Here is a 25,721-nt window from a genome sequence, read left to right as displayed (position 1 = left end):
AAACAACAAAGTAAAAGAAGCAGTAAGAGGCAAAAAGGCATCCTTTAAAAAGTGGAAGTTAAATCCTAGTGAGGAAGATGGAAAGGAGCAAATATTCTGGCAAGTGAAGTGTAAAAATATAATTAGAAAGGCCAAAAAAGTATTTGAGGAACAGCTAGCCAAAGACTCAGAAAATAACAACAATTTTCTTTTTAAGTAGATCAGATGCATAAAGCTGCTAAACAACCAGTGGGGCCACTGGATGATCGAGGTGGTAAAGGAGCACTCAAGGAAAATAAGGCCACTGTGGAGAAACTAAATGAATTTCTTTGCATCAGTCTTCATGGCTGAGGATATGAGGGAGATCCCCAAACCGGAGCCATTGTTTTTTTGACAAATCTGAGGAACTGTCCCAGATTGAGGTGTCATTAGAGGAGGTTTTAGAACAAATTGATAAATTAAACAGTCATAAAGATCAGATGCTATTCACCCAAGAGTTCTGAAATAACTCAAATGTGACATTGCAGAACTACTAACTTTGGTTTGTAACGTGTCCTTTAAATCAGCTTCTGTATCAGATGACTGGAGGATAGCTAATGTGATGCCAGTTGTTTTTTAAAGGCTCCACTTGTGATCTAGACAAGTACAGGCCGGGAAGCCTGACTTCAGTACCTGGCAAACTGGTTGAAACTATAGTAAGGAACAGAATTCTCAGACAGATAGATGAACATAATTTGTTGGGGAAGAGTCAACATGATTTTTGTAAAGAGAAATCATGCCTCACTAATCTACTAGAATTATTTGAAGGGGTCAACAAGCACGTGGACAAGGGGGATCCAGTGTACATAGTATACTTAGATATTTGGAAGGCCTTTGATGAGGTCCCTCACCAAAGACTCTTAAGCAAAATAACCTGTCATGGGATAAGAGGGAAGGTTCTCTCATCGATCACTAATTGGTTAAAAGATGGGAAACAAAGGGTAGGAATTAATGGTCCATTTTCAGAATGGAGAGAGGTAACGATGTAATTGGGAGGATACAAGTGGAAGGAACAGGAGGCAAAGAGGAAGCTCAGAAGAAAAGCTCAGAGGGTGAGCCTGGGCTGAGGAAAGAAGGCTTTGTGGAAGTCTCCTCTTTCCATAAGCCCCCAATACACCGTTCTGCTTTGCAAGGAAAGAATAAATATGCACTTCGGTGCAAGGGTAACAATCCGGTGTGTGTTTGTGACTGTGAGGCCACACAAACTAGCCAGGCGGTAGAGTACACTGGGCAGAGGCTCCTGGTCTGCTGCGCAGAGCTGGGAGTGGGGGCTGATGTTGGAGTGTTCACTTCCCCTGTCCATGTACCCAGTCTCCGCTGAGCTGCTGAGCTGCAGTTGGCAGACAGGGAGCCTGTCTGTGCCTTGAACTCAGGAGTGGGAGAGGGTGAAGGAGAGGAGCGAGCAGCAGATGGGGAGGCCTTGGGGAAAAGGGTGGAGCCGCTCGGTTCCCTCCCTCTAGGCCCCCTCTCCCACCCCTTGTCGCTGCTTGCTCCTCTCCTATGCTGCAGTATGGGCACTGGGGGAGCTTCCGGGGTTCACACCAGCCTCCCCAAATGCCGGAGTCATGTGCCACCCATGACTGCTGTATTGAACAAGTGTTCAGGCTTCTAAGTGCTCATCTTAAAGAGATAGCGAGCCGACACACTCAGGTACACACACACACACTTCCTCCCAACATGCAAACTCTTTCACATACACACACTCCTCAACACACACACTCTCGCACAAGACTCACACACACATGTGTTGTTATTGTTGTTACTTCTTGATACTTCCTGTTGAAATGTGCAATGCACATATAGTCTCTGTAATTTTATTCTTTCAAAGTTCGTCAAGGATTACAGTGCTGTTATATTAGTTTTTTGACTGGTCTGTGTATTTCATCATTTTATTTCTCTCTCATGCTTAAATGTAATTCTTTGAGCAGTGAGTTCTAAAATGCCGAACCTGTCCCAGATGGACTAATTTATCGTTATTACTTTTATTACCACGTTGTGCTTTGTCATTCATTATGGTACAATCAAATAATAGTATCATTCTAGAAGGTAAATTTAGCTTGTACTCACCTTAATAGTGCCAGTTTAAAAAAAACACACACACTAAAAAAATGAGCTAAACACATGACTTTAGACACAGTGCAGATGAAGGTTGCTTATTTTCAAATTGTATTTTTAGTTATAGCTGTAAAATAACTTGAAATCCATACAAAACTAAATGTGCTTCCCAGTCTGATACTAATAGCAGTGATGGAGTCAGATGTTAGTGACTCACGCACATGATTATGATCAGGGAACGCCAAAATAATTAGAAAAACAAATCCCTGTTCTTAAGAAAAGATTAAAAACCACAGATGTTAAAGTTAAATAAATACATTTTTAGTGGAGTGAAAAGCAATTGATTAAAATAGAATGAGTGAGTGTGTCTGTTATGCAGATTTTAAGCAAATTTTATTTATTTTGAGTTCTCTCTACTAAAGATAGTGTACAAAGTATCACACTTGGGTTTCTGTTATCTGTGTTAAGGCTCCAGAACTGAGAAGTCCCGGTTTGGGATGGGGACTATTTTGCTGTATTATCTCCTGATGGTTCTAAACTTGCATCTTTCTTTTTTCTTCTTCTTTTTCCTTTATGCTGCTTTTCCTGGTGATGGTCACGGCGGCAGCACGGAGAAAAGGGAGGACCAGACCTCCCTCCTCCGCAACGGGTTTCAGCTCCTCCTGGGGGATTCCCAAGTGTGCCCAGGCCAGCTGGGAGACATAATCCCTCCAGTGTGTCCTGGGTTGGCCTCGGGGCCTCCTCCCAGTAGGATATGCCTGGTAGAATTCCAAAGGAAGCCTCTTAAGGGGCATCCTTATCAAGTGCCCGAACCGCCTCAGCTGACTCCTCTCGAACTGGAGTAGTGGCTGTACTCGGGGGCTCTCCCAAATTGCTGAGCCCCACACCCTAAACTTGCATATAAACTTAAAAATACGGCTTTAATAGGTGTTTGTATATATTTTTTTCTTTCTTCATATAGGAATTAGGTACAGTGTTCCTGTCAGCTAATTTCTAAGTTATTATCTGCAAAAAACCTAGATTTTTCACGTGCCTAAGTAACCTCTGGAATCACAGTTAAAGTTCCCCCCCCCAATCTGAAATGACACCCGTGCCTCCCTCCCAGAAGGGTCAGAATGAACCCCTGGAACAAGCACCACACTTAACGATAGAACAGCACTTTTATATAATCCAGGCAAAGCCAGGAACAGACCCAGGCCAGGATCTCTAGTGGGGATTTCAGATTGCCTCCCCCAGGCAAAACACACAGCAAAACAGCTCTTCCTCGCCTGGCTAGACAGACACAGACTTTTGACCCTGCACCAATGCAATCCCCTCCCTACCTTGGGTCAATCCAACCTCTCCCTGCAGTCTGGTGCTGGCTGGCAGGGTGAGTTCAGGACGGCGTGTTGGTAACGTGGCTCAGCTCCTAGCTGAGAGTTTACGAGAATCCCTTTTCCAAGCAGCTTCCTCTCTGCCCTAGCTTCAGGCTCCTCTTTCTTCTTTGTTTTCTTTTCCAGTTTCCAGGCTGGTCTCTCATCCTGATTCCTGTCTGCTCATTCACTCAAACCCTCCCAAGGGTCAGAGTTAATGCTGTAACTTTGGCTGGCACTCCCCGCAGCCTGTCAGGTTTGTGCACAGTGGCAGGGAGGGGCAAGGGGAAGGAGCCTTCATGCCAGCTCCACAAAGGTCAATACCATCATCCCCATTCTACAGATGGGGAAACTGAAGCACGGGGAAGTGACTTGACATGCCCAAGATCATTCAGTAGCCGAACCACGTGTAGAATTCACTTCTTCCTCTTACCATCTAAGCTGCTCTGACCCAGGAGATAAATATTTTGGGTTGAAAATGACTCACTTGGGGAGAATCCTCTCCTAGCCCCTTTCATTTCCTGCTTAAGCTCCTCCTGTGATCAGTTCGGTAATGCTGCCCTCCCCTGACTTTCAGATGGTGAAGATGGAGAGGCTCCCGTAGCAGAAATTAATATACAGAGAGCAGAGCAAACAGCAGCATTCTCATGCCAAGGTAAAACCCCAAATAATGGCCCAGATTCTACTCTCTTGTTCGGGATACTTTGTGCCACACAGGTGGGGCCCAGTGGCGGAGTCTTGCCCATGCTGGCCAGCTGAGAGTTCCCCTCTTTGGGGAAGTTCTCAGCTGGTGTAAGGTCGCAGAGCTGCCAGTTGGACCCTGCCTGCACCCTGGCACAGGAAGTGGAGAATGTGCACAACTCAGGCAGACTCTGTCCTTGCACTGGTGTCTAGTGTCTGAGATGTATAGCTGATGCTGTGAGTATCATCAAATTACACACTGAGTCTTTGAGGCTGCACCTCTTACCACTCCATATGAAGAGCTCATGCCGTTGCCACCCACCATGACCAGGCAAGTTTTCCCACTGTACACTGTGAAAGCCATTCTAGAGAGGTGGAGCTCACACGAGCACAACAAACCCTGGCATGCATAGATGCTGACTTCCCCTCTAGACTTAACTGTCTTGAGTAGCTTTGTATCATCTGTAAATTTTGCCACCTTACTGCTTACCCCTTTTTCCAGATCTTTTATGAATATGTCCAAGTACCAACCGCTAGGGGACACCACTATTTACCTCTCTCCCTTCTGAAAATTACCATTTATTCCTGCTGTTTCTTTCCCAAATTTTAACCAGTTACTGATCTATGAGTGGACCTTCCCTCTTATCCCATGGCTGGTTACTTTGCTTAAAAACCTTTGGTGAGGAAACCTTGTCAAAGGCTTTCTGAAAGTCCAAGTGCACTATATCCACTGGATCACCCTTGTCCACCTGTTTGTTGATCCTCCTCAAAGAATTCTAGTAGATTGTTGAGGCATGATTTCCCTTTACAAAAGCCATGTTGACTCGTCCCCAGCAAATCGTGTTCATCTCTGTGTCTGATTATTCTGTTCTTTACTATAGTTTCAACCAGTTTGCCCGGTACTGAAGTCAGGCTTACTGGCGTGTACTTGCCTGGATCACCTGTGGAGCCTTTTAAAAAAATTGGCAGCACATTAGCTAAGCTCCAGTCATCTGGTACAGAAGCTGATTTAAGTGATATGTTACAAATCACAGTTAGTAGTTCTGTGACTTCTTATCTGAGTTTCTTCAGAACTCTTGGGTGAATACCATCCGGTCCTGGTGACTAATTGGTTTGTAACTTCTCAATTCGTTCCAAAACCTCCTCTATTGACACCTCAATGTCGAACAGTTCCTCAGATTTGTCACCTAAAAGGAATGGCTCAGGTGTGGGAATCTCCCTCACCTCTTCTGCAGTGAAGACCAATGCAAAGAATTTTTTTAGCTTTGCCACAGTGGCCTTGTCTTCAGCTTGAAAGGAAGTTCAGAGCCTGTTTCCTTACTATCATTAGTAATCATGTTGGTTGCCCCGAGACACTGTCCTAACAAAAAGTGGGGCCCCATTGTGCTAGGTGCTGCACAGACACAGAGTAGTAGATGTCCTTGTCCCGAAGAGTTGACAATCTCAACAAACCAGAAAGACCCAGGGTGAGGGAAAGGGTAGAACACACCTGCAGAGTGACCAATGGGATGGTGGCAAAACAATTTTCTATTTTCCAGAGGGTTTAATTAGGTGGGGACCAGCTACATGGACAGAAAAGAGAAGTGAGAGGGGACACAAAAGGGATGGGAGGTTGAAGGGGACAGGGCAGGAGAGAAGAGGATAAAAGGGGCAGGTGTGGATTGAAACTGAGGTGAAGAGACTGTGGGGAGAGGGAGGGTTGGAGCAAGCAGCCAATTGGAGAAAACCCTGTCAAAACTACAGAGAACCAAACTGTTTCCTCATTTCCTGTGTTCTGCAGGACAGCTCCAGAAAGGAGGGGCATGAGGCATGTGTGAAGGATGCTGGGATGGGTAAAAACTGGTGATCTTCACTTGTTGTTTGTTTTGCACCCAGAATGGAGAACTTCAGAACTGAACCAAGATGAAGCACATCCACTGAGTTCAGGACGGGAATTGGGACCTGGATCCCAGCTGCAGTGCCATGCTGCTGGAGTAACAGATGAGGTGGGAGTTTTACTTAACCTGATCAACATCAGTTGAGCATAGTTATTCCAACAATTAGCAGGCAAGCCCCAGGGCAAAATCCCAATTCATGTCTGTCCAGTGAAATATTTTAGTTTGGTCCAAGAGGGTCTAAATATACAGAGACTGTTATGATCATCTAAATTTGGTCTCCTACATAACCCAGGCCAGAGAACTTCACCCAACCTCATGCCAGGGATGAATATGGCACCACTCTCTGTTACCCTCAAGTGACTGCTAAATGGATGGCTTATTTGCAAACACTGGCCCAGAGTCTGTCATAGAGATGCTGCACTGGCATCCCCTTACCCTGGGAGCACCCTGTGGGCCAGTGGGCTGGGAGGTGAGGGCTGTAAAGTTGCTCCAGCAGCTCTTAAAATACCCAAGATTACTCCTATACAGAGAATCCAGAGCAGACCCTGAACTGAGTCTTTTAATTTTGTTTTTTAATGGCAAATGGATCTAGATTTATTACTGTTAATCTGCCCTGAGATTTATTGTTATTTACGATTATTTCTTTCAGCTAGGGCTGATCAAAATATTACCATCCAAACTGGTTTTTAATGGAAAATTGGATTTTCAACTAAATGAAGTTGAACGTTCACACTGCATTGTAAACCTGCATTTACAATTGCTGGGCCTGGATCTCACAGCCAAGCTAACACTTCCATACTGCACTACACAGACCTTCTGACTTGACCTGCATCCAGACTGTAAAATGACAGGGCTTGGATCTGAGTCACGGTGGGATTCGGGCTTTGATCCATCCCCTAGCAGGGTCTGGAGTGCTGGCTGACCTGAGTCAGACTGATTTTGTATGAACGGAAGGGGACTTAGGCTTAAACCTGAGTGAAAGCCTGGTCTTAGTGTAGACGTACCCTAGCTGGGCAGTCAAACATTGTGGTGCCCAAATATTAGTGGCCATTTCTGAAAATTTAGGCCTATTTGTACAAATCATATTTATCACTGCCTGTAGGTTTTAATAGTTGTAGAAGCACCAAGTACTACTGCCCAAAGACACTGTGCAACATAATAAAAGCCCCTTTGATATCTGAAGCCTTCACGTAAATGAAAAACCAATAACCCACAATTCACATGCTCATCAGTTCCAAGGCCAGCGGGGCCCAATGTCTGACCAGTCTGGCCTCTGCCATAACCCAGGCCAAAGAATCTCTCCCAGCCATTTCTGCATCCAGCCCTGTAACGCCTGTCTGAGTTAGAGCAGATTAACCCAGTCCTGCAAGTCAAGAAAACAGATGAGTTTTGTAATCCCTGAAGGTCAACAGATTTGGAGGCGTGAAGTGAGTTGCAAGATTGTGAATTCCTTGCAGAAAATATCTCTGTTTGTTAAACCAGTGGCCTACTAGCTCAGATACCTTTGCTGGTCGTAGCTATAGAGGTATCCCATGGGGAGAGAACGGAATCTTCAACGGGAAGGTTCCAAGCCATTTTGGGCTTTCTGAGTTTCAACCAATATCCTAAACTGCACTGCCAATCAGCAGCCAGTGCTGATCTTGGAGCCCTGGCAAATGCGCCTAACTGTGATGCATGGTGTATCAAGAGCGCAGCCACAGCCTGCATCGACTTGACTTTATGAGCAGAGCCTAGCAAAAAACTGATTTTTCAATTCAGGTGTTGAACCAAAAAAAGGGGAAGAAAAAATTCCTTTTGAGTTGAAGGAGTTGAGTTGGGTTGGTTTTAGGTGTTTTTCACTTTTTAAATTAAAAAACAAATGGCCATTTTGAAATGAAAACTCAGAACGGTTCATTTCAAAGTGGTCAGAATGAAATGGTTCAGGGTGAAAAGTTGAAATGTTTTGTTTTGAAGTTGCCAAAAATGAACCATTTCAAGGTCTTCAAATTCTTTCCCCATTTTTTTTCAGCCAAAACAATTTGACAGATTAGATCCACTCTTTTGAATAGTTTTGTTGTCTCAAAAATGCATTTTTCGGCAAATATATTATTCACCTAAAAAAATGTGCCCAGCTCTATTTATGAGGGTTCTTAAGTGGTAACTCCATGAAAAACAACTTGGATTGGGGTCATCTAGTTGTGATAAAGGCCAGGGTGACTGTAGCAAGCAGCACATCCCAGAGGAAAGGCTGCATCCTTCAATAAAATCATGTCTCCCCCCAACAAGAGGCTTCTGCTGTCGCCGAGACAAGAGACCAGAATTCAACAGTTCTCTGGGCACCACCAGGAGTCACCAGTGAAGGTGGAGAGACACAACCTCACAGGCTCCGAATCCCAGCCAAAGGAGGTGAAAAAAACGTTGGGTCGTAAACGTTTGAATCAGCCACATGTAGCCTCTAAATCCCAGGTAAATGGGAAATGTATTTAAACTTTCAATAACCTGGTTGATAAAGAAGCAAAGTTCTATCATGGATCAGATGTTGTCTAAAAGAAATAAAACAAAGAAAAGGGAAAAACAGACCATTCTTGTAGTGCATAAGGGAGAATCCCTTAACTAGTATGTGAGCCCTCGAGTGGTGCTCACTGTTTTCTGTGTTGTAGAAGCTGCCAGGGACCAGCCGGAGCAGCCATGTGTATGTAGCTGGGCCTCGTCTTTGCATGTTCAGTGAACAAAGTTAATTGGGACTAGAGGTGGGCGAATAAAGTTTTTTCTGGTTCACTGGAAATACTGAAAAATTGAAAAACAATTGTTTTGTGTCAAACCCAAAACAATATTTTCCAAGTTTTTTAGTGAATCAAAAAGTTGAATACATTTCCATTGTAGATTGAACTAAACATTTTGTTTCATTTCAATTTTGAGCATTTTTAAATGTATTTTAATTGTTAAAAAATAAAATCAAGGAAATTTCAGAAGTAAAGTTTGTTTCAGTCTGAAAAATTGAAACATTTTGTTTAAAAAATTAAGTGTTTCATTTTTATTATATATTCTAAAGGTTTTTTTCAACTGAAACAATTTGGTAAAATCTATGTGAATTTGCTAAATATTTTGGTGTCACTGAATCTGAATATTTTAACTGAAAAAATGTTTAAGTAGAAAAAATTTGCCCAGCTCTATTTAAGATCAGCTGTGTCCGGGTGAGGGTTCTCCATATTGTTGGTGTTGTGTAAAGCAGAAAAGCCGCAATTCCCAACGTGGCTATGGCTTAACTACAGAGATGTCAGAAGGGTTTGTGGGTGGAAACTGTGGTTTAAAATATTTAGTAAATATCAGGCAAGGGGGCTAAGGAGGAAGGGAGGAAAATTTTGCAGAAGTCTGTGAAGAAAATGGGTGAGACCTAATCAAGCAAAGTGAATGGGAAACATTCTGGCAGGGGAATTCAGCGATGATAAACCCAAAGTAATGCACATGAGAAGGAGCAATTTCAAATACTGATACACCTTACAGGGGTATATTGTAACTGTGCCAGCTCAGAAAAAGTGGGTCCATTGTAGGTTAGTGAATATCTCTGCTCAAAGTGCAGCTGTGTTTAAAAAAAAGCAAACAAGAGGTTCAGATGCAGAAGGACAGGATGGAGAATTTTACAGAGAATGTTCTGATGCCTTTGTATAAATCGGTGGAGCTGCCCCATCTGGATACTGTGAGCAGTGCTGGGTCAACCCATCTCATGTGGGATATTGCATAATTTGGGCAGGTCTACATATAAAACATGGCAGCCGTGCTGCTGTAGCACTTCAGCGAAGATGCTACTATGCCGACGGGAGAGCTTCTCCTGTTGGCTTAGTTCAGGGGTTGGCAATCTTTGGCTCCAATTGGAGCTGTGGGAAGCGGCAGCCAGCTTGAGCCACTTCCCACAGCTCCCATTGGCCGGGAATGGTGAACCACAGCCACTGGGGGCTGCGGGGCTCCGTGCCTGTGGACAATCAAGGCAAACAAACTGTCTCACAGCCCACCAGTGGCTTACCCTGATGGGCTGCAAGCCAAAGGCCATCAACCCCTGGCTTAGTTAATCCACCTCTGCGAGATGCACCATAATTATGTCGATGGGAGAAGTCCTCCCATCGACATAGCGCAGTCTACACCAGGGGTTAGGCTGTGGATTTTCTCATCCCTGAAGGGCTTAGTTATACTGATGTAAGTTTATAGTGTAGACCTGACCTTAGAGAGGTTCACAGAAGGGTGATGAGAATGATCAAGGGACTGGAAATATTCTTCTATGAGGAGAGTTTGAAAAGACTGGGAGGGTGGTTCCTTTAGTGAGGAGATGGATAAGAGGACACATGATAAAAGCCTGCTCTGAGTGATCTAGAGAAGGGAGATTGGACACTTCTATTCTCCCTGCCTCATAACAAAGAAACAAGACAACATTCAATGAAATTGAAAGTGAGAAATTCAAAACTGAACAAAGGAAATACTTATTCACACAATGTGTAATTAGCTGGTGGAACTCTCTGCCACAATCTATCACCATAGCCAAAAGCTGTTACTTCAGATGGGAGTACAATGCATAATAGAATTAAATCTGCACAAGCCATTCTCTAAGTGCTTTTGGTAAGGAAGACATTTCCTCTGTGTTTTGTCCACACCAAACCCTAGGAACTAACCTACAGTTTAGTAGCTTACAAATTGCCAGACAGAATTAGACCCAAGGTCCATCTAGCCCAATCTCCTGTCTCCGACAGTTCCCAGCACCAGATACTTCAGGGGAAGGGATAAAAACCACCACAATATCCCATGGGATATGTGGGATAATCTGCCCCCTAGAGTTCATCCTTGTCTCTGATAACAGGACATTGGCTTAATTCTTGTGGCAGTGAGTTCCATAGACTAATCACTCATTGTGTTAAAAAGTATTTTTTTAATCAGTTTTGCATTTTCTACCTTGCCGTTTCATCGTGTGTTCCTTTGTGTTCCAGGATTGATGTGATCAATCTCCCTTCTCTAATCCAGTCAGAATTTTACAAATCAAGAGTCCCATAACTTTTACCATCAGGGCTTCCCCAGGACTCAAGCCCAGCCTTCTGGCACCAAAGTGAAAATCAGATCCCCAAGATACCCATTTTAGAGGGCTGCTTACTTCTCCCTTTTTCAATTAACATAAAGATGACTCTCATGCAGGACTACATTCCCTGCTGCAGAAAGGCACAGAAGAGGCCAGTGCACGCCTTCCGTCTTGGTTACATCATAGGGCCACACTGCTGTTAAAGGGTCACCGCTTTGGTGCTTTAACTGGTATGTTTTAAAACTTTCTTTTCAAAGAAGCAGGTCCCTGGCAGTGCAGTGAGAGAAGAGCCTGTGGAGCTGGAGGTGAAACCCCACAGAGCAGGTAACCATTCCATTATTTCAGTATGATCTTGTTCATCTGTCCTTGGCCCAGTGCTATTCGATACCATTCTCAATGATCCATAAAGAAATACAAAATCACTGCTGATGTGGTTCCCAGATGACACAACAATCAGTGGGCAGTGAGTGTTGGAATCAGAGCAATTCCACAGAGCATTCGGGATCAGCTGGGCCCAGGGCTGGCCTTACCATGAGGCGAACTGAGACGGCCACCTCAGGTGCCAGACTGTGGGGATGGGGGCGGGGGGGAGGGCGCCACTAGGACCCAGAGTGTAGAAAATTGTGTCTGCTGCTGGTGCATGTGGATTCTCTCTGCTCTAGATGCATAGAGATGGGGGAGTGCGGTGCTGGAGGAAGGAGGGCACAAGAGACATAACAGGGAGGCAGGAGAAAAGGTGAGAGGGAACAACAGAAAATAGCAGGAGCTGCAGGAAGAGATAGGAGGAGGAGCCTCTTATGCACCTCTCCAGCATCACCAGGAGCCTGGACTGATTAACACCAGCTTCTCAGGGGGCTTCCTGTTTCCTGCTGCTTCCCTGAACCCACCTGAGGAGAACAGGCAGTCAACTGAAGTAGTAGGAGCCAGTTAGGCCCTTAAGATGCTGATGTCTTCCCTCACTCAGGCCCTGCTACCAGCCTGCTTATTTGTCCCCTTCAATTGAGTGTTGAGAGCCACTATAGCTGGCACAGAACAGCAGTCATGAGTAAAAGAAGAAAATGCCCCTCTGGGGCAGCATTCAGAAAAAGAAAGAAAGCAAAGGAAGCTTTTCTGTCTTAGCAGGAAAGAGCTCTCCTGAGATACATAGACACAAATGTTCACGGTGAGGCTTCCGGCCCTAGTGAGGATGGGAGTGGTGAGGAGATGCCTGATCTTCCAGTTAGTCAGAGTGCAGGTGACCCGGCAGCTACTGCAGCATCCATATCTCCATCTCAAATGGATGGAACCATGCACATTCCTGAAGAAAAGTGTAGATCAGAGAAGAGTGTGGTGGAGGCGCAAGAAACAGCTGCTGCTGAGTTTAGTTCCTTAAGTCTAGATGATCCAGGACTTTGGACCCACTTGAGCAGTATCCTAAGGGACTTCCCTGTACTGCATGGGCCACAGCAAGTGAAAAACTTTCTGTGCCCCAAAGACAATGAAAATAGAAGTTTCCATCCAACACATTACTGGTGTGAAATCCCCAGTGGTGACAAAGTAGAGAGGCCATGGCTTTTGTACTCAAAAACCCAGAATGCTGCATACTGTTTTTGTTGCAAACTCTTCCAGTCTAATGTTCCAGCCACATTGGGTTCTACAGGAACAAAGGACTGGAAACATCTGGCTAGAAATCTGGCATGCTATGAGAAGGCAGCAAATCACCAGAGAGCATTCCATAGGTGGAAAGAGTTTGAGATGAGACTAAGGTTAAAAGCCACCATAGATGATCATCATCAAGAGAAGATTGCATCAGAGTCTCTTTACTGGCAAAATGTTCTGAAAAGGCTCATTGTCATTGTAAGAATGCTTGCTACCCAAAACCTAGCACTGCATGGCACTTCAGATCAGCTGTAAGTGCCAAACAGTGGAAACTTCCTTAAAATTGTGGAGCTGATGTCTGAGTTTGATGCTGTACTCCAGGAGCATCTAAGAAGAGTCACCACCCAAGAAATGTACACACACTACTACCTTGGAAAAACAATTAAAAATGAGATCATACAGTTACTGGCAAAAAAAGTCAAACAGAAGATTGTGGCAGATCTGAAGTCAGCAAGATATTACTCTGTTATTCTGGACTGCACACCTGACATCAGACATATGGAACAAATGACTTTAATGGTGCATTTTGTAACAACAACAGAACCTAGTGAAAACGTCCCTGCAATGGTGACTGGCAGAGAGCATTTTCTAGAATTTATTGACATTGATGATACTACAGGAGCTGGTATGACAAACGTGCTTCTTAAAAAGCTGGAAGATACGGGAATTGCGATAGCTGACATGAGAGGTCAGGGCTACAATATGGTGCCAACATGAGAGGAAAGAACAGAGGAGTGCAGACACGGATCCAGGAGTTAAACCCTCGAGCTTTTTTTGTCCCATGCAGTTCTCATTCATTGAAGTTGGTGGTCAGTGGTGCAGCATCAGCTTCTAGTGAGCCTGCTGGATTTTTTAATGTAATTCAAAGCATCTATGTATTTTTCTCTGCATCAACTCATCGATGGCAAATTTTGAAGCAACATCTGGGAACATCCTCTCTGACACTGAAACCACTGAGTGCCACACGATGGGAAAGTCGAGTGGAGGTGACACAGCCTATCAAACACCAAATTGGGAAGATAGATGATGCCATAGTTGCCATTATGGAGGATAATGCTATGACAGGAACTATTCGTGGGAGAACAGTGTCAGAGGGAAATGGAATCACCAGAAACATACATAACTTCAAATTTCTGTGTGGCTTAGTGTTGTGGCATGACATAATGTTTGAAATAAATGTTGTAAGCAAGAGACTCCAAGATGTTGACCTAGATATATCTAGAGCAATGGAACAACTGGACAAAGCAAAGTCATATCTGGAGTCTTACCCATCAGATGAGGGATTTCAAAACATTCTGAAGCGTGCACAGAAGTTGGCAGAGGAACTTCACACTGAAGCTATTTTCCCACCCATTCAAGAATACAAGAGTCACCGAAGAAGAAGACATTTTTATTACGAGGCATGGGATAATCCCATAAGAGACCCCAAACAACAATTCAAAGTTGAATTCTTTAACCAGGTGCTAGATTGTGCAATATAGTCAGTTGAAGAATGTTTCACGCAGCTCAAGGAACACAGCAGTATATTTGGGATGTTGTATGATATTTCAAAACTCCTCACTATACCTGAAGAGAACCTACACCAGCAATGCAGGGCACTAGAGACAGTATTGACACATGATGACATGCACAATATTGATGTGAGTGATTTAGGTGATGAACTAAAAGCCCTTTCAAGATACATTTCAGCAGGATCAACTCCAAAGGCTGTTCTGGAATATATGTGCACAAATAAGATGACCACTCTCTTTCCAAATGCTTTTGTTGCTCTGCGCATACTTCTAAACTTCGTGTAACAGTTGCCAGTGGAGAATGCAGCTTCTCCAAGCTGAAGTTAATAAAAAGATATCTGCGTTCCACAATAACACAGGAGAGGCTGGTTGGCCTTGCAACCATCTTGATAGAGCATGAGCTGGCCCAGACTGTGGACCTTTGGGAAGAAGTTCAAATCTTTGCAACCAAGAAGGCATGGAAAGCACCACTTTGATTATTCAAACAGATAAAAATGCCAATGTTTACTATGCAGACAAGAAAAATTACATTTGCTGTTCAGTCGTTTGAAAGTTAAGTGTTACTTAAAATTTGTGAACAAGGCATTTTAAGTTGTTAGTTCTCCTTTATTGGGGTATGTAGCAGAGCAGTATCATGAGAGGAGAAGAACAGGAAGAAGGCAGAATTGAGACCTTTCAAAGTTTTGGCCCAAGTGAAGGGGCATGGGGGCGTCATTTGAGCTCCCTGCCTCAGGTGCCAAAATGTTGTGGGCCGGCCCTGGCTGGGCCCATGGGAATATGCATTTTAATACAGCCCAGGGGCAAGGTTCAGGAACCAACAACATAGGGTGCATTTGCCAAATGGGGGCTGTATCCTTGAAAGCAGGAGCTCTACCTAGGAAGGGCATGGGAGCCCTGTGGAAACCTGTTGAACAGGAGCTCCCTGTGCGATGCTGTGCTTAAGGTGGCAAGGCAATCCCTAGAGAGAGAAGCAGTGGGATACCGAACAGGAGCAGAGAGGCGGGGTTATTTCTGTACATGGCATTAAAGAGATTGTTCTTGGAGACTGTGGCAGGTCTACACGACAAATGTACATCACTGATACAGGGCTGCTGTAGCGCTTCTGGTGAAGACATGCTAAGTGACGGGAGAGAGCCCTCCCATTTGCTTCATAACTCCACCTCTGCGAGAGGCGACAGCTATGCTGGTGGGAGCTCTCCTGCTGACATAGCCCTCGCTGTCTACACCGGTGCTTAGGTCGGTATAACTACATTGCTCAGGGGTGTGGATTATACATACCCTGAAGCAACCTGGTTATACTGAAGTGATTTTATAGTGTAGACCAAGGTTGTGTTCAGTTCTGGTGTCCACACGGATGGGGACCAACGGTTAAGGATTTAGAAAAAAGCTGCAAGAATGATTAGAGGTCTGAAAAAAACCTTGTAGTGAGAGATTCAGAAGCTCAATCTATTTAGTTCATCCCATGAGACTGAAAATATCATATTGCCTCTATAGAAATCTGTAGTATGCCCACATCTTGAATACTGCATGCAGAGGTGGCTGTCCCATCTCAAAAAGTATATATTGGAACTGGAAAAGGTTCAGAAAAAGGCAACCAAAATGATTAGGGGTATGGAACGGCTTCTGTATGAGGAGAGATTAGTAAGATTGGAACTTTTCAGCATGGAAAAGATACAGCTAGGGGGATATCATACAGGTCCTTAAAATCATGACTGGTGTGGAGAAAGTAAATAAGAAAGTGTTATTTACTCCTTCTCATAACACAAGAACTAGGGGTCGCCAAATGAAATGAATAGGCAGCAGTTTTAAAACAAATAAAAGGAAGTATTTCTTCACAAAACGCACAGTCAACCTGTGGAACTCTTTGCCAGAGATGTTGTGAAGGCCAAGATTATAACAGGGTTCAAAAAAGAACTAGATAAATTCATGGAGGATAGGTCAATCAATGGCTATTAGCCAGGATGAAAAGGGATGGTGTCCCTAGCCTCTGTTTGCCAGAAGCTGGGAATCGGCGACAGTGTGGATCACTTGATGATTACAGGTTCAGTTCATTCCCTCTGAAGCATCTGGCATTGGCCACTTTTGGAAGACTGGATACTGGGCTAGATGGGCCTAGCCCTTTCATTTTCTGCTTAAACTCCTCCTATGATCAGTTCCCCTAACTTTCAGATGGTGACGATGGAGAGGCTCCTGTAGCAGAAATTAATATACAGAGAGCAGAGCAAACAACAGCATTCTCATGCCAAGGTAAAACCCCAAATAATGGCCAAGATTCTACTCTCTTGTTCGGGATACTTTGTGCCACACAGGTGGGGCCCAGTGGCAGAGTCTTGCCCATGCTGGCCAGCTGAGAGTTCCCCTCTCTGGGGAAGTTCTCAGCTGGTGTAAGGTTGCAAAGCTGCCAGTTGGACCTTGCCTGCACCCTGGCACAGGAAGTGGAGAATGAGCATAGCTCAGGCAGACTCTGTCCTTCCACTGGTGTCTAGTGTCTAAGATGTACAGCTGATGCTGTGAGTATCATCAAATTACATGCTGAGTCTTTGGGGCTGCACCTCTTACCAGTCCATATGAAGAGCTCATGCCATTGCCCCCCACCATCCCCAGGGGACAGGCAAGTTTTCCCACCGTACACTGTGAAAGCCCTTCTAGAGAGGTGGAGCTCACACGAGCATGACAAACCCTGGCATGCATAGGTGCTGACTTCCCCTCTAGCCAGGGGGTGCTCGGCCCTGCCTCCGTCCCAGGCCCTGCCCCTTCACCTCTTCCCCCCAGCCCCTCTCCCACCTATTCCTGCCCCTGCTCCGCCCCTGCACTGCCCCATTCCAACACTTCCCCCAAGTCCCCGCCCCGACATGCCTCTTTCCTGCCTCCTTCCCCAAGCACGCCCCATCCCCACTCCTCCCCCTTCCTCCTGGAGCATCCTGAACTCTGTGAAACAGCTGTTCGTGGTGGGCAGGAGGCGTTGAGCGGGGTAGCTTGACTGTTGGTGGGTTCTGAGCATGTGCTAATTTTTCCCCATGGGTGCTCCCGGAGTCGGCGCCTATGCTGGCATGCGCCTCCCCCCCAAAGTCCGAGCCACATGTGAGTGAGCCGAGCTCCAGAGGGGCGCAGGATGTACTATAGCTACCCTTGCGGAACATAAGAACTGCCATACTGGGTCAGACCAATAGTCCATCTAGCCCAGTATCCTCTCTACCAGCAGTGGCCAATGCCAGGTGCTTCAGAGGGAATGAACAGAACAGGGCAATTATCAAAAAGAAAAGGAGTACTTGTGGCACCTTAGAGACTAACAAATTTATTAGAGCATAAGCTTTCGTGAGCTACAGCTCACTTCATCGGATGCACGAAAGCTTATGCTCTAATAAATTTGTTAGTCTCTAAGGTGCCACAAGTACTCCTTTTCTTTTTGCGAATACAGACTAACACGGCTGCTACTCTGAAACCGGCAATTATCAAGTGAGCCATCCCTGGTCATCCAGGCCCAGTATCTGGCAGTCAGAGTCTTAGGGACACCCAGAGCATGGGGTTGCATCCCTAACCATTTTGGCTAATAGATCTATCCTCCATGAACTTATCTAATTCTTTTTTGAACTCAATTATACTTTTGGCTTTCACAACATCCACTGGCAATGAGTTCCACAGGTTGATTCTTTGTGTGAAGAAGGACTTTCTTTTGTTTGTTTTTAAACCAGCTGCCTATTCATTTCACTGGGTGTGTCCTGGTTCTTCTGCTATGTGAAGGGGTAAATAAAACTTCCTTATGCACTCCCCGCCCCCACCATTCATGACTTTATAGACTTTTGTCATTTGTCATCTCTTTTCAGGCTGAACAGTCCCCGTCTTTTTAATCTCTCCTTATATGTCAGCTGTTTCATAGCCGTATTCATTTCTGTTGCCTTCTCTGTACCTTTTCCATTTCTACTATATCTTTTTGTGAGAGGGGGCACCCTGAACTGCAGGCAGTTTTCAGTATGTGGGCGCACCAATGGATTTATATGATATTTTCAGTTTTATTATCTATCCCTTTCCTAAAGGTTCCTAACATTCTGTGAGCGTTTTTGACTACTGCTGCACATTAAATGGATGTTTTCTAGGACTCCAAGATATTTTTCTTGAATGATAATAGTTAATTTAGATCCCATTTTTTTGCACGTCCAGTTGGGATTATATTTTCCTATGTGCATCACTTTTGCATTTATCAACACGGAATTTCATCTGCCATTTTGTTGCCCAGTCAACCAGTTTTGGGAGATCCCTTTGTATCTCTTCACAGTCTGCTTTGGACTTAACTGTCTTGAGTAGCTTTGTATCATCTGTAAATTTTGCCACCTTACTGCTTACCCCTTTTTCCAGATCTTTTATGAATATTCCAAGTACCAACCGCTAGGGGACACCACTATTTACCTCTCTCCCTTCTGAATATTGCCATTTATTCCTGCTGTTTCTTTCCCAAATTTTAACCAGTTACTGATCTATGAGTGGACCTTCCCTCTTATCCCAAGGCTGGTTACTTTGCTTAAAAACCTTTGGTGAGGAACCTTGTCAGAGGCTTTCTGAAAGTTCAAGTGCACTGTATTCACTGGATCACCCTTATCCATCTGTTTGTTGACCCTCCTCAAAGAATTCTAGTAGATTGTTGAGGCATGATTTCCCTTTACAAAAGCCATGTTGACTCGTCCCCAGCAAATCGTGTGCATCTCTATGTCTGATTATTCTGTTCTTTACTATAGTTTCAACCAGTTTGCCTGGTACTGAAGTCAGGCTTACTGGCGTGTACTTGCCTGGGTCACCTGTGGAGCCTTTTAAAAAAATTGGCAGCACATTAGCTAAGCTCCAGTCATCTGGTACAGAAGCTGATTTAAGTGATATGTTACAAATCACAGTTAGTAGTTCTGTGACTTCTTATCTGAGTTTCTTCAGAACTCTTGGGTGAATACCATCCGGTCCTGGTGACTAATTGGTTTGTAACTTCTCAATTCGTTCCAAAACCTCCTCTATTGACACCTCAACGTGGGACAGTTCCTCACATTTGTCACCTAAAAGGAATGGCCCAGGTGTGGGAATCTCCCTCACCTCTTCTGCAGTGAAGACCAATGCAAAGAATTTTTTTAGCTTTTCCACAATGGCTGTGTCTTCAGCTTGAAAGGAAGTTCAGAGCCTGTTTCCTTATTATCATTAGTAATCATGTTGGTTGCCCCGAGACATTGTCCTAACAAAAAGTGGGGCCCCATTGTGCTAGGTGCTGCACAGACACAGAGTAGTAGATGTCCTTGTCCCGAAGAGTTGACAATCTCAACAAACCAAACACACCCAGGGTGGGGGAAGGGGTAAAACACACCAGCAGAGTGACCAATGGGATGGTAGCAAAACAATTTTCTATTTTCCAGAGGGTTTAGTTAGGTGGGGACCAGCTACATGGACAGAAAAGAGAAGTGAGAGGGGACACAAAAGGGAAGCGAGGCTGAAGGGGACAGGGCAGGAGAGAAGAGGATAAAAGGGGCAGGTGTGGATTGAAACTGAGGTGAAGAGACTGTGGGGATGGGGCGGTTGGAGCAAGCAGCCAATTGGAGAAATTCCTGTCAAAACTATAGAAAACCAAACTGTTTCCTCATTTCCTGTGTCCTGCAGGACAGCTCCGGAAAGGAGGTGTACGAAGCATGTGTGAAGGAATCTGCTAGGGTGGGATGGGTAAAAACTGGTGATCCTCACTTGTTGTTTGTTTTGCACCCAGAATGGAGAACTTCAGAACCGAACCAAGACAAAGCACATCCGCTGAGTTCAGGACAGGAATTGGGACCTGGATCCCAGCTTCAGTGCCATGCTGCTGGAGTAACAGATGAGGTGGGAGTTTTATTTAACCTGATCAACATCAGTTGAGCATAGTTATTCCAACAATTAGCCGGCAAGCTGGCTTGGCTGGTGGCACAGGGTGGTGCCCCAGGGCAAGATCCCAATTCACGGCTGGCCTGCAAACTTTTTTAGTTTAAATTCACAGGAACTGTTACGATCATCTAAATTTGGTCTCCTACATAACCCAGGCCAGAGAACCTCACCCAACCTCATGTCAGGGGTGAATATGGCACCACTCTCTTTTACCCTCAAATGACCTCTAAATGGCCCAGATTCTCTCATAGGGATGCTGCACTGGCATCCTGTTACCCTGAGAGCATCCTATGGGCCAGCAGGCTGGGAGGTGAGGGCTGTAAAGCTGCTCCAGCAGCTCTTAAAATACCCAAGATTGCTCCTACACAGAGAATCCAGAGCAGACCCTAGAACTGAGCCTTTTAATTTTAATGGCAAGTGGATCTAGATTTATTACTGATAATCTGCCTTGAGATTTATTGCTATTTTTGATTATTTCTTTCAGCTAGGGTTGGTCAAAATATTTCCATCTAAACTGGTTTTTAATGAAAGATCGGATTTTCAACTAAATGAAATTTAACGTCCACACTGCATTGTAAAGCTGCATTTACAATTGCTGGGTCTGAGTCTCACAGCCGTGCTAACACTTCCATACTGCACTACACAGACCTTCTGACTTGGGTCTGCGTTCACACTGTAAAATGACAGGGCTTGGATCTGAGTCACGGTGGGATTCAGGCTCTGACTCATCCCCTAGCAGGGTCTGGAGTGCTTGCTGACCTGAGTCAGACTGATTTTGTGTGAACAGAAGTGGGTTTAGGCTTAAACCTGAGTCAAAGCCTGGTCTTAGTTTAGACGTACCCTAGCTGGGAAGCCAAACATTGTGGTGATGCCCAAATATTAGTCGGCCTCTTCTGAAAATTTAGGCCGATTTATGCAAAGCATATTTATCTCTGACTGTAGGTTTTAATAGTTGTAGAAGCACCAAGTACTTCTGTCCAAAGACATGTAAATGAAAAACCAATAACCCACAATTCACACGCTCATCAATTCCAAGGCCAGCAGGGCCCAATGTCTGTCCAATCTGGCCTCCGGCATAACCCAGGTGAAAGAATCTCCCCCAGCCATTTCTGCATCCAGCCCTATAACACCTGGTTGAGTTAGAGCAGATTAACCCAGTCCTGCAAGCCAAGAAAACAGATGAGTTTTGTAATCCCTGAAGGTCAACAGATCTGTAAGTGTGAAGTGAGTTGCAAGATTGTGAATTCCTTGCAGAAAGTATCCCTGTTTGTTAAACCAGGGGCCTGCTTTGCTGGTCGTAGCTGTAGAGGTATCTCATGGGGAGAGAGCAGAATATTCAACAGTAAGATCCCAAGCCACTTATGGCTTTCTGGGTCAAAACCAAAATCCTAAACTGCACTGCCAGTCAGAAGCCAGTGTTGACCTTGGAGCCCTGGTATATGGGCCTAACTGTGATGCATGGCATATCAAGAGTGCAGCCACAGCCTGTATCTACATTAACTTTATGAGCAGAGCTGAGCAAATAACTGAATTTTCAGTTCAGGGGTTGAACTAAAAAAATCTGAAAAAAAAACCCATTTTGAGTTGAAGGATTTTTTATTTAATTTTGGGTTTGTTTTACGTGCTTTTTCACTTTTTAACTCAGCTAAATTTCAAAACAAATTGCCATTTTGAAACGAAAACTCAGGGTGAAAAGTTGAAATGTTTTGTTTTGAAATTGTCAACAATAAGCTACTTCAGTGTCTTCAAGTTCTTTCCCCATTTTTTTCAGCCAAAACAATTTGACAGATTAGATCAAATTTTTTGAATAGTTTCGTTGCCTCAAAAATGCATTTTTTGGCAAATATATTATTCACCTAAAAAAATGTGCCCAGCTCTATTTATGAGGGTTCTTAAGTTGTAACTCCATAAAAAACAACTTGGATTGCGGTCATCTAGTTGTGACAAAGGCCAGGGTGACCGTAGGAAGCACCACATCCCAGAGGAAAGGCTGCATCCTTCAATAAAATCATATCTCCCCTCAACAAGAGGCTTCTGCTGTCGCCAGGGCAAGAGACCAGAATTCAACACCAGCAGGAGTCACCAGTGAAGAATCATAGATCATAGAATTATAGAATATCAGGGTTGGAAGGTACCTCAGGAGGTCATCTAGTCCAACCCCTGCTCAAAGCAGGACCAACTCCAACTAAATCATCTCAGCCAGGGGGCTTTGTCAAGCCTGACCTTAAAAACCTCTAAGGAAGGAGATTCCACCACCTCCCTAGGTAACCCATTCCAGTGCTTCATCACCCTCCTAAAGAAATAGTTTTTCCTAATATCCAACCTAAACCTCCCCCACTGCAACTTGAGACCATTACTCCTTGTTCTGTCACCTGCTACCACTGAGAACAGTCTAGATCCATCTTCTTTGGAACCCCCTTTCTGGTAGTTGAAAGCAGCTATCAAATCCCCCCTCACTCTTCTCTTCTGCAGACTAAATAATTCCAGTTCCCTCAACCTCTCCTCATAAATCATGTGCTCCAGTCCCCTAATAATTTTTGTTGCCCTCTGCTGGACTCTTTCCAATTTTTGTACATCCTTCTTGTGGTGTGGGGCCCAAAACTGGACACAGTACTCCAGATGAGGCCTCACCAATGCCAAATAAAGGGGAATAATCACATCCCTTGATCTGCTGGCAATGCTCCTTCTTTTCAACCCAAAATGCCATTTGCCTTCTTGGCAACAAGGGCACACTGTTGACTCATATCCAGCTTCCTGTCCACTGTAACCCCTAAGTCCTTTTCTGCAGAACTGCTGCCGAGCCACTCAGTCCCTAGTCTGTAGCAGTGTATGGGATTCTTCCGTCCTAAGTGCAGGACTCTGCACTTGGCCTTGTTGAACCTCATCAGATTTCTTTTGGCCCAATCCTCTAATCTGTCTAGATCACTCTGTATCCTATCCCTACCTTCCAGCATATCTTCCACTCCTCCCAGTTTAGTGTCATCTGCAAACTTGCTGAGGGTGCAGTCCACACCATCCTCCAGATCATTAATGAAGATACTGAACAAAACCAGCCCCAACCGTTTTCTAAATAATCGTGAACCACTTCTTTCTCCACAGAGGGCTGGTCACCTCCTCCCCATACTGTATTGCCCAGTGCAGTAGTCTGGGAGCTGACCTTGTTCATGAAGACAGAGGCAAAAAAAGCATTGAGTACATTAGCTTTTTCCACATCCTCTGTCACTAGGTTGCCTCCCCCATTCAGTAAGGGGCTCACACTTTCCCTGACCTTCTTCTTGTTGCTAACATACCTGAAGAAACCCTTCTTGTTACTCTTAACATCCATTGCTTGCTGCAACTCCAGGTGTGATTTGGCCTTCCTGATTTTACTCCTGCATGCCCGAGCCATATTTTTATCCTCTTCCCTAGTCTGAAGGTAGAGAGAGACAACCTCACAGGCTCCGATTCCCAGCCAAAGGAGGTGAAAGAAAGATTGGGTCGTAAACATTTGGATCAGCCACATGTAGCCTCTAAATCCCAGGTAAATGGGAAATGTATTTAAACTTTCAATAACCTGGTTGATAAAGAAGCAAAGTTCTATCATGGATCAGATGTTGTCTAAAAGAAAGAAAACAAAGAGAAGGAAAAAACAGACCATTCCTGTAGTGCATAAGGGAGCATCTCTTTAACTAGTATGGGAGCCCTCGAGTGGTGCTCACTGTGTTCTGTGTTTTGGAAGCTGCTAGGAACCAGCCGGAGCAACCATGTGTATGTAGCTTGGCCTTGTCTTTGCATGTTCAGTGGACGTAGTTATTTGGGACTAGAGCTGAGTGAATAACGTTTTTACCCGGTTCACTGGAAATGCTGAAAAATTGGAAAACAATTGTTTTGTGTCAAACCAAAAAAAACCCAAAAACCAACCTTTCAGTTTTTTTGGTTAATCAAAAAGTTGAAAAAATTTTCATTGCAGGTTGAAGTAAACATTTTCTTTCATTTCAATTTTGAGCCTTTTAAATTGGATTTTAATGGTTAAATTATGAAATTTCCTTAATATTATATTTTAAGTAAAATTTGTTTCTGTCTGAAAAATTGAAACATTTTGTTGAGAAAATATCAAAATGAAATGCTTCATTTTAAGTATATTTTAAAAAGTATTTTTAACTGAAACGATTTGGCAAAATCTACATGAATTTGGTAAATATTTTAACATGACATCCATACTGCATCACATCAAGTCCAAATCACTAAAGGAATGCCTCTGCTTGTATTGACCAGAGGATGTTTGGATTCTGATGTCAGCCCAGTGCTGCAGCCTGATGAGAATCAGGTGTTGTCCTCAGTGTACATAGAATTCTTCTTTCCAGCCAAACTAGTCTAATGTGCATTTTGTTAACTGGAACTGGAGCAGCAAAACAAAGAATACAAATGCCTCTTTTTCCAGCTTTGTGCATGAGAGAACTATAAGTGAAGATTATAATGCCAGACTCTAATGGCTTTAAACCAGCTGCCTCAGGAATCCCCCAAGAACTTTGCTGAAAATATGTTCCTCATCTTAGCAACGGATCTAAGACTTATCACACATCTGCCCACCTTTATTCGAATGAAGCTCCTTCTGATCTGACAGCTCAGGCGTTGTCAATTTCATCCAGAGCAATTTACAAACTTGGGACCTAATTCTGTAAACCCTTAATCATTTGATCAATCCAGTTGAAGACAATGGGACTATTTGCATGAGTATGGACCACTTTTGTGGTAAGAGTTTCAGGAGTCTGTTCCTATAAAGGAAGTTTGGGTACAATACCATAAAGCAGTTTTCAGAGTAGCAGCCGTGTTAGTCTGTATTCGCAAAAAGAAAAGGAGTACTTGTGGCACCTTAGAGACTAACAAATTTATTTGAGCATAAGCTTTCGTGAGCTACAGCTCACTTCATCGGATGCATTTGGTGCAAAATACAGAGGGGAGATTTATATACACATACAGAGAACATGAAACAATGGGTTTCATCATACACACTGTAAGGAGAGTGATCACTTAAGATGAGCCATCACCAGCAGCAGGGAGGGAAAGGAGGAAAACCTTTCATGGTGACAAGCAAGGTAGGCTATTTCCAGCAGTTAACAAGAACATCTGAGGAACAGTGGGGGGTGGGGTGGGGGGAGAAATAACATGGGGAAATAGTTTTACTTTGTGTAATGACTCATCCATTCCCAGTCTCTATTCAAGCCTAAGTTAATTGTATCCAGGTTGCAAATTAATTCCAATTCAGCAGTCTCTCGTTGGAGTCTGTTTTTGAAGCTTTTTTGTTGAAGGATAGCCATCCTCAGGTCTGTAATCGAGTGACCAGAGAGATTGAAGTGTTCTCGATTGGTTTTTGAATGTTATAATTCTTGAGGTCTGATTTGTGTCCATTTATTCTTTTACATGGAGACTGTCCAGTTTGACCAATGTACATGGCAGAGGGGCATTGCTGGCACATGATGGCATATATCACATTGGTAGATGCGCAGGTGATCGAGCTTCTGATAGTGTGGCTGATGTGATTAAGCCTTATGATGGTATCCCCTGAATAGATATGTGGACAGAGTTGGCAATGGGCTTTGTTGCAAGGATAGGTTCCTGGGTTAGTGGTTCTGTTGTGTGCTGTGTGGTTGCTGGTGAGTATTTGCTTCAGATTGGGGGGCTGTCTGTA

At 44.2% G+C, this 25,721-nt stretch overlaps 1 protein-coding gene across 12 annotated transcripts in view; it reads left to right on the top strand.

Annotated features, from left to right (window-relative positions):
• LOC119856486 (E3 ubiquitin-protein ligase rnf213-alpha-like) overlaps positions 1-25,721 on the top strand; it is a 183,252-nt gene that overhangs the window by 15,633 nt on the left and 141,898 nt on the right. For 4 of the 12 annotated variants that reach the window (XR_006282264.1, XM_043517196.1, XM_043517195.1 and 1 more), the window contains exons 7-11: positions 4,003-4,080; positions 5,982-6,091; positions 8,249-8,428; positions 11,279-11,345; positions 19,902-20,011. Coding sequence is in view for 10 of the 12 variants with exons in the window: in XM_043517196.1 (XP_043373131.1) it covers positions 4,003-4,080; positions 5,982-6,091; positions 8,249-8,428; positions 11,279-11,345; positions 19,902-20,011 (545 nt within the window). In the remaining 2 variants the exon portion in view is untranslated. Of the gene's footprint in view, positions 1-4,002; positions 4,081-5,981; positions 6,092-8,248; positions 8,429-11,278; positions 11,346-16,342; positions 16,418-19,901; positions 20,012-25,721 lie in introns of those variants that run through there. The other 8 variants (XM_038404008.2, XM_043517197.1, XM_043517193.1 and 5 more) reach the window with 7 other exon arrangements.

The sequence above is a fragment of the Dermochelys coriacea genome, chromosome 6 (assembly GCF_009764565.3).
Source record: "Dermochelys coriacea isolate rDerCor1 chromosome 6, rDerCor1.pri.v4, whole genome shotgun sequence".
NCBI classification, from domain to species: domain Eukaryota; kingdom Metazoa; phylum Chordata; order Testudines; family Dermochelyidae; genus Dermochelys; species Dermochelys coriacea.
This window is presented reverse-complemented; position numbering and strand designations above follow the sequence as displayed.